General features: G+C 63.3%; 1 protein-coding gene across 1 annotated transcript; it reads left to right on the top strand.

The window, feature by feature from the left end:
- The first annotated feature begins 1,700 nt into the window (after nt 1-1,700).
- CIB1 (calcium and integrin binding 1) lies at nt 1,701-8,177 on the top strand. Its single transcript, XM_050967369.1, has 8 exons — nt 1,701-1,715; nt 2,275-2,421; nt 3,021-3,055; nt 4,546-4,648; nt 5,116-5,269; nt 5,654-5,772; nt 5,872-5,960; nt 7,014-8,177. Exons 2-8 carry the CDS (start codon nt 2,371-2,373, stop codon nt 7,033-7,035), a joined length of 573 nt encoding a protein of 190 aa, XP_050823326.1. The 5' UTR covers nt 1,701-1,715; nt 2,275-2,370; the 3' UTR covers nt 7,036-8,177.
- Nucleotides 8,178-8,392: the final 215 nt, after the last annotated feature.

The following is an 8,392-nucleotide window of genomic DNA, read 5'->3' as shown; positions in this document are numbered from 1 at the left end:
GGGGGTTCCAAAGAGGATGGATCTAGACTGTTCTTATTTTTTTGGTCTTTTTCTTATACAGGCTCCTATTACCCCCCACCCCCATCCCAATTTTTCACACTTGCTGTCTGGTCACCCTAGTGGTACCAGATGACAGAACAAGGAGCAATGGTCTCAAGTTGCAGTGGGGGAGGTTTAGGTTGGACATTGAGAAAAGCTTTTTCACAGGGAGGATGGTGAAGCACTGGAATGGGTTACCTAGGGAGGTGGTGGAATCTCCTTCCTTAGAGGTTTTTAAGGTCAGGCTTGACAAAGCCCTGGCTGGGATGATTTAGCTGGGGAGTGGTCCTGCTTTGAGCAGGTGGTTGGACTAGATACCTCCTGAGGTCCCTTCCAACCCTGATAGTCTGTGAATCTATACCCTGCTCCGGGAGAGAGGGGTGCACAGCTCCCAGCATGCCCCGCTCTGGGTGTGGGGGGGCGCAGCTCCCAGCATGCCCCACTCTGGGCACTGGGGGGGGCGCAGCTCCCAGCATGCCCCACTCTGGGATCTGGGTGTGGGGGGGGCACAGCTCCCAGCATGCCCCGCTCCGGGCACTGGGTGGGGGCAGGGGCACAGCTCCCAGCATGCCCTGCTCCAGGCACTGGGTGGGGGCAAGGGCACAGCTCCCAGCATGCCCCACTCCGGGCACTGGGTGAGGGGCACAGCTCCCAGCATGCCCTGCTCCAGGCACTGGGTGTGGGAGAGGCACAGCTCCCAGCATGTCCCACTCCGGGCTCTGGGTGTGGGAGGGGCACAGCTCCCAGCATGCCCCGCTCCGGACACTAGGTGTGGGGGGGGGGCACAGCTCCCAGCATGCCCCGCTCTGGGCACTAGGTATGGGGAGGGCACAGCCCCCAGCATGCCCCGCTCCGGGCTCTGGGTGGGGGGGGGCACAGCTCCCAGCATGCCCCGCTCCGGGCTCTGGGTGTGTGGGGGGGCACAGCTCCCAGCATGCCCCACTCTGGGCACTGGGTGAGGGGCACAGCTCCCAGCATGCCCCGCTCCGGGCTCTGGGTGTGGGAGGGGCACAGCTCCCAGCATGTCCCGCTCCGGGCTCTGGGTGTGGGGGGGGCACAGCTCCCAGCATGCCCCGCTCCGGGCTCTGGGTGTGGGGGGGCACAGCTCCCAGCATGCCTCGCTCCGGGCTCTGGGTGTGGGGGGGGCACAGCTCCCAGCATGCCCCAATCCGGGCACTGGGTGAGGGGCACAGCTCCCAGCATGTCCCGCTCCGGGCTCTGGGTGTGGGGGTCACAGCTCCCAGCATGCCCCGCTCCGGGCACTAGGTATGGGGAGGGCACAGCCCCCAGCATGCCCCGCTCCGGGCTCTGGGTGTGGGGGGGCACAGCTCCCAGCATGCCCCGCTCTGGGTGTGGGGGGGCACAGCTCCCAGCATGCCCCGCTCCGGGCACGGGGGGGGGCGGGGGCACAGCTCCCAGCATGCCCCGCTCCGGGCACGGGGGGGGGGGGGGGAAGAGCTCCCAGCATGCTCCGCTCCGGGCACTAGGTGTGGGGGGGCACAGCTCCCAGCATGCCCCGCTCCGGGCTCTGGGTGTGGGGGAGGCACAGCTCCCAGCATGCCCCTCTCCGGGCTCTGGGTGTGGGGGGGCACAGCTCCCAGCATGCCCCACTCCGGGCTCTGGGTGTGGGTGGGGCACAGCTCCCAGCATGCCCCGCTCCGGGCACGGGGGGGGGGGTGGGGGCACAGCTCCCAGCATGCTCCGCTCCGGGCACTAGGTGTGGGGGGGCACAGCTCCCAGCATGCCCCGCTCCGGGCACGGGGGGGTGGGGGCACAGCTCCCAGCATGCCCCGCTCCGGGCTCTGGGTGTGGGGGGGGCACAGCTCCCAGCATGCCCTGCTCCGGGCACTAGGTGTGGGGGGGCACAGCTCCCAGCATGCCCCGCTCCGGGCACGGGGGGGGGGGGGGGCACAGCTCCCAGCATGCCCCGCTCCGGGCACTAGGTGTGGGGGGGCACAGCTCCCAGCATGCCCCGCTCCGGGCTCTGGGTGTGGGGGGGCACAGCTCCCAGCATGCCCCGCTCCGGGCTCTGGGTGTGGGGGGGGGCACAGCTCCCAGCATGCCCCGCTCCGGGCGGGGCAGGGGCACAGCTCCCAGCATGCCCCGCTCTGCGCTCTGGGTGTGGGGGGGGGCACAGCTCCCAGCATGCCCCGCTCTGCTCTCTGGGTGTGGGGGGGGGCACAGCTCCCAGCATGCCCCGCTCCGGGCTCGCTCTCGGGGGCGTGGCCCTTTAAGCCGGGGGCGTTGCCATGCAGCGGTTTCCTGGAGACGGTGGTTGAGGCCCCGGGCAGACGGAGAGGGACGCGGTTGCGGCAGTTGGTCCGGGCCGCCATGGGGGGTTCGGCCAGTCAGCTGCCGCGGGACCTGCTCGGCGAGTACCAGGTGCCGCCGGGTCTGCGGGCGGGCTCCCCTGCGCTGCCTCGGCCCTCCAGGGGCGCCTGGTCCGGCCCCCCCCCCTGCTGCCGGGCTCGGCGGCGGTGGGACCCCCCCCTCCGGTCCGACCCCCCCCTTGCTGCCGGGCTCGGCGGCGGTGGGACCCCCCCCGGTCCGGCCCCCCCCCTGCTGCCGGGCTCGGCGGCGGTGGGACCCCTCCCTCCGGTCCGACCCCCCCCCTGCTGCCGGGCTCGGCGGCGGTGGGACCCCCCCTCCGGTCCGACCCCCCCCCGCTGCCGGGCTCGGCGGCGGTGGGACCCCCCCCGGTCTGCCCCCCCCCTTGCTGCCGGGCTCGGCGGCGGTGGGACCCCCCCCGGTCCGGCCCCCCCTTGCTGCCGGGCTCGGCGGCGGTGAGACCCCCCCCCCCGGTCCGGCCCCCCCTTGCTGCCGGGCTCGGCGGCGGTGAGACCCCCCCCCCCGGTCCGGCCCCCCCTTGCTGCCGGGCTCGGCGGCGGTGGGCTCCCTTGGGCGGGCTGTGGGTGGTGCTGCTGCTGAGAGCCCCCCTCAGCCAAGCTGCAGGGATAACTTTCCCCTTCTCTCTCTCCCAGGCGCTGACCTTCCTGACCAAGCAGGAGATCTTGCTGTAAGCTCCCCTCGGGCTGGCTTTCCTTCGGGGCCCCACACACCGCTCAGGCTGCTGCTGAGCTATGGGGCCAGGCCTGTACATGAGGGGGCAGCTCAGATGCTGGCCCTTGGGGTAGCAGCCACAGTCCCCGTGGGGAGGGAAAGGGCAATTGCAGGCTGAAGGTGCCAGAGCTCCATGGGGAGGGGTCTCCGTGGAACTGGGTCCAGACCTGACATTGCTGCTCCTGGATCGGGAAGGGCAGCAGCAGAGGCCCCAGAGCGGGCTGAGCGTAAGCTCGATGGTCTCTGCTGGGTCACCTGTAGGTCCTGCCTGGCGGAGAGTGAGAGAGTTACACAAGATTCAAACAGTGCTGCCCTGCTGCCTCCTAGCATGGGGGCTGCTGCCCCAGGGAGACCCAGCTGTTAGTATGGCCCTAGAGTCAGAGTTGCCTTAACCTGCTTGTAGGCTGACCGGCATGCCCCTGCCCCAAGTGCAAGAGGCAGTGCCCGGGTACTTTGCTCCAAGTTGCTGGGGTGTTGACATCTGTTTCACTGCACCCTGCGGTGGGTGCAGCTGGCTAGGGGAGCATGGCCTGAGGGGGGAGTGTGGTGCAGCAGTGGCCAGGTAGCACTTCCCTTGTGAACTGGAGCCTCTTCCTGCTCTTGCTCCCCATCTTGGTGTGTTCCCTGGCACAAGGGCACTTTGCACCTAGCCCTCTGTGCGCTGGACTTTGCTTCAGGGTGTGGTGGCTTGGTGTTTCTAGCCTGCTGCTCTGTGTGGTGTCTCGTTTTACTGGCTGCATTAATGGGCTGCTTGAAGCGAAGAAGGAAAAATAAGATCTCCAGGCTGGGCTGTGTGTCAGCTGGCTGGGCTGGGCTGGGCTGTGTGTCAGCTGGCTGGGCTGGGCTGGGATGCTGTAGCTGCGAATGTCCATGGGCTCTGTGCGGGGCCTTGCCTAATGCTGCTTTGCTGCGTTTGAAGCTGTTGGGACAAACCCAGCCTAGCCTGGTTGCTGGTGGCACCGTGGCTCAGCGCGAGTAACGCAATGTGTGCCTGGCACAGGCAGCTGCTTCTGAAGTGTCCTGCACGGGAGTCCTGGGTGGAGATGGCACTGCTGCCACCTGCTGTGTCCCTTCCTGCCATCCACTCAGCCCTGTAACCTCTACAGCCAGCCTGGCATAGGCTAGTGTCTGAGTGCCAGCCTGTAACAGGACAGGTGTGGGGCAGGGGGATCACAGTGTGGTGTCTAGGAGCTGGCACAGGCGGCAGCTGTGGATGCTGAGGGCAGAGAAAAGGGCCAGCCTGCCGGGGACTGACTGGCTCACACTGTTCCTCCTCCCTCGTCCCTTGTGTGCAGCATGGGATGTACGCTCGGGGCTGGAGAATAGTCACCTCTTCAGGCAGCTCTGGGGAAGAATTACCTCGGTGGGCCCCTAGCTGAGCTCAGCAGCCTCGGTCCCAGACTGTTAGCAGCTCTGCCAGGCTCTAACTGTTCTTGTCTCCCAAAGCGCCCACAAGAGATTCAGTGAGCTGCTGTCAAAGGAGGAGAGGGAGAGTATCCTGCAGAAAAGAGTCCCCAAGAGCAAGATCCTCACACTGCCTGAACTGCGGGTATGGTGCACCCCCACCCCCCTGGCTGCTTGGCCTCCCCCTCCCACCTGGCCCTAGGAGGAACCAGGTCAGTCCCACTGATCTCTTGGTCCTGGGCCAAGACTTGGATGCTGGCTGGTGGACAGCTGCCGTTCGTTTGGGTGCGCTCTGCGATTGGGGAGGTGGTTCAGTCATGGCCTGCTTGCTCCACTTCCCATTCCCTGCTGAGCGGCCAGGCCTGGGGAAGAGGTGTCCAGCAGCATGGTGCCCAGCTTCCCAGGCCATGCAGGTGCTGCAGGCACGTGATGGCAGGGGGCTAACCAGCAGCAAATGGAATTTCACAGGAAGTTCTAAGGGTCTCCGTACAGTCAGGGATTTTAAGGCTGGAAGGGACCATTGTGATCATCTGCCTGACCCCTCTGGAACCCCTGCTGCTGCTGGGAAGTCCTGGTGCCTCAGTCCAGTGTGGATTCTCCATGTGTTGACAGGCAAACCCGTTCCGGGACCGGATATGCCGAGTCTTCTCCACCTCAGAGGATGGGGATGGTAGCATGTCCTTTGAAGACTTCCTCGACATGCTGAGCGTCTTCAGCGACTCAGCCACTTCAGAGATCAAATCCCACTACGCCTTCCGCATCTTCGGTAGAGATCAGCCAGGACCTGGGGTGAATGCTCTGCTTCGCCAGTCCCTCTGTGCAGAGTGGGACTTGAGCGTGGGCAGCTGCTGCTCGCCCCGGAGTTGCTCTCAGGGAGGGGGTCATGTCAGGAACCTGCTGTCCATGGGTGACTTTGCCCAGCTGCAGTCTGAGGTGCTTGGAGCAGGTTGTGGTGGTAACTAGCCCTACCCCAGCGAAGGGCTCCAAGGGGGAGGCTGCGAGGCCCCCAGGGCAAGCCTGAGGCCCAGCCAAGAACCCCCTTTCTGGAAGCACTCCAGCTTGTAAATCTCCTGTGTTGCTAGGCCACAGCCATGGAAACGGGCTCATGGGCAAGTGCCTCTGATGATAATCTGGACATTTCCCCCCAAAGATTTTGACGACGATGGGACCCTGGACAGGAAGGACCTGGAGAAGCTGGTGAACTGCCTGACAGGGGAAGGAGATGAGACTAGGCTGAGTGAGTCAGAGATGGACCAGCTCATCCAAAACGTGAGTGCCATACGCCCTGCGTCTGTGGGGCTTGCTGGACCTGCTGTGTGGGGCTGCTCAAGCAGGCTTTGAGGGCTGGTGTTTCCCTTTCCCTGACAGATCCTGGAGGAGTCTGATATTGACAAGGATGGGACCATTAACCTCTCTGAGTTCCAGCATGTCATTTCTCGATCACCAGACTTTGCCAGGTACCTCTGCCTCCACTGCGTGCTGCAGTGTCTGACTGGAGAAAATCCAGCGCTTGCTAGGCAGGGCAAGCTAGCCAGTGGGTGGAATGGGGGTTTGCTTAACTCTCTGTGCAGAGTTGGCACAGATCTCCCAGCTGGTAGCAGGGCTAAAAGCGCAGACGTAGTGGAGAACTGCTCTAAATAGTCTCCTATAACAGTGAAGAACCTTTGCCCATCTCTAGCCCTGTCCACTGAGGCCTTGCAAAGCTTGGGAAACATTTCCTGAAGCACCCAAATCTCAGTTCAATGGGGCTGTGGCTCCTGACCCCTTCCTAGCGAGCTGTATCGTGGCAGTGCCCAGATGCTCCACTCATTTGTCTGGGCTCCAGCCAGGTGCTGTATGTAAGCACAGAGCCAGTGCCTGCCCGAGGAGCTCGCAGACAAAATGCAGCTGGCGTAGGGGGAGGAAGGGCTGTTCTGTCCATGCTGCAGGCGGGGCAGGGAGCGACTCGCCAGAGTCACACAGGAAGGCTGTAGCATAGCTAGGAGTAGAATCCATGGCTCTGAGGCCAGTCTCCTTACCACTGGCCCATCCTTCCTGCTTCACAAATAGAACGAGCACTGCCCGGCCACGGCAGGGCCTTCTCCTTTCACGGGGGACAGAGGCACAGGCTTTGCTTGGCTACAGTCACACCATGGCAGCAGGAGAACCCAGTTCTCCTGTCTTCTAGTCCTGAGCCTCATGCACCAGACTGCCCTCCTGCTCCATTCCAGGGCTCATGTGCCCCTTTCCCTGGCCACTCGACTCCTCTAGCTTGTTTCTTTGCTAGTTTGATGGGGGCTGTCTGACATCTTCAGGGTATCCAGGACGCTTCCCCCTTGAGCCACTGGCAGATGTCCAGAATCATGTCTTTTAAACACCAGCTGCATTCTGCTTGGGTCTGCCATGTCCCCTCTGAGCTTCTTTCCTGCCATGTTGCATACAGCCCTTCCCGTGCCTAGCACCAGAGACCCCAGCAAGTAGCTCCCCTGTGGCATAGCATGTGAGAATGTGCTGGTCACTGTCTCTTTCAGTTCCTTCAAGATCGTGCTGTGATGGCGCTACGTCCCTTCCAGCAGAGGCGTCCTGTGGCTGGCTGTGCCCATGGCCTGTCCCTTCCTAGCCTGCTGTGCGGCTCTGCACCATCTCTGCGCAGTATCTGGATCCTTCCCCTTCTGGCAAACTGATGCAATAATATTGGTGACTCCAGTATTGTGCTAGGGGGCCGGTGTCTTGGAGCACTCCTTCCATAGTGCCTTATGCGGGGCTCCACGGGGCAAGGCCTCTCCTGCCCAGTATGCTGTGCCTTCTGTACTCTTCTTGGCCTGCAGGCGTAGGGTCACAGGGTCCTTAATGCAGCTGCCTTGTGCTTCAAACAAACTCCTGGCCCTCGGAGACTACAGGTCCCAGCCTGTCAAGCCATACTTGGATCAAAGCAGAGGCTGCTGGGATCAACGTGGCACAAAGCATGCTGGGATTGTTAGTCTCCAAGGACTTACTCCTATGCAAACCAGGTGCAGTCCTCTGGGCCTACCCTGGACATCCTGAGCAGGAGAGGGGAACTCCTGCTGGGGGCTGGTGATAAGCTGGGGCTCACCCTCCTGAGCCTCTCTGTGTGCCTTCCACGAGCAAACGGGCAGCTAGGACTCTGGCAAGGAGCCCCCGAGGCTGCAGCGGGCCTGGCTGGCTCCCTGAGGGGGTCTGGCAAAGGGATGTAGCACAAAGGGCTTTTTAAACTATGCAATAATGTAACTGGCACCTTAAAATGCTGCCGCCCAGCAGCTCTCTCCAGGGTGTTTCTGTAACTTCTCTGTCCAGTCCCCAACTCCCTCCCATTAGAGCACGCATGGCTTTCTGCTCAGCCAGAGTTGAGGGCTCCTGGCAGGGGCCACAGCATTCACAGGGCCACAGCTGACAACTGACTTTTAAAGCTCTGCCTGTGCCCCTGCCAGTCTGCCCTGCCCTGCCCTGCGAGTCGGTGCGTCTGCTGGTGCTGTACCTCCCTTCCCGAAGCAGCAGCTGATTCCTGTTGTCAGGCAGCCTGGCCCTGAGTCCTTCCCCTGCTAGTCAGCTGCCACAGGCCAGGGGCAGGCAATGGCCATCAGGCAGAAGGCTCCACTCTGCAGTCCCACCGTTCCTGCTGCTGCCTGACACACTGCTAGTGCCTGTTAGGGGAGCAAAGACTCAGCGTGTTTTTCTTTCTTACAAGTAGTAAAGCAGCTGGCTTCCCTGTGCTGCTCTGCTAGGTGCTCCCCCACCATGGGAGGGAGGGCCGGAGGACCTGCAGTACTCTGTACTGGATGGGGGGCTGCTCGGCCATGTACGGAAAATGAATAAAGAGCTGGAGTCTTACCCCGGGGCCTGTCCCTGGTGTGTGTGTGTGTCGAACTGATGTCTCTGCAGGGAGACGTGT

Source organism: Gopherus flavomarginatus, chromosome 9 (assembly GCF_025201925.1).
Source record: "Gopherus flavomarginatus isolate rGopFla2 chromosome 9, rGopFla2.mat.asm, whole genome shotgun sequence".
Lineage (NCBI taxonomy): Eukaryota > Metazoa > Chordata > Testudines > Testudinidae > Gopherus > Gopherus flavomarginatus.
The sequence above is the reverse complement of the archived record's forward strand: the minus strand, read 5'-3'. Positions and strand labels throughout refer to the sequence as shown.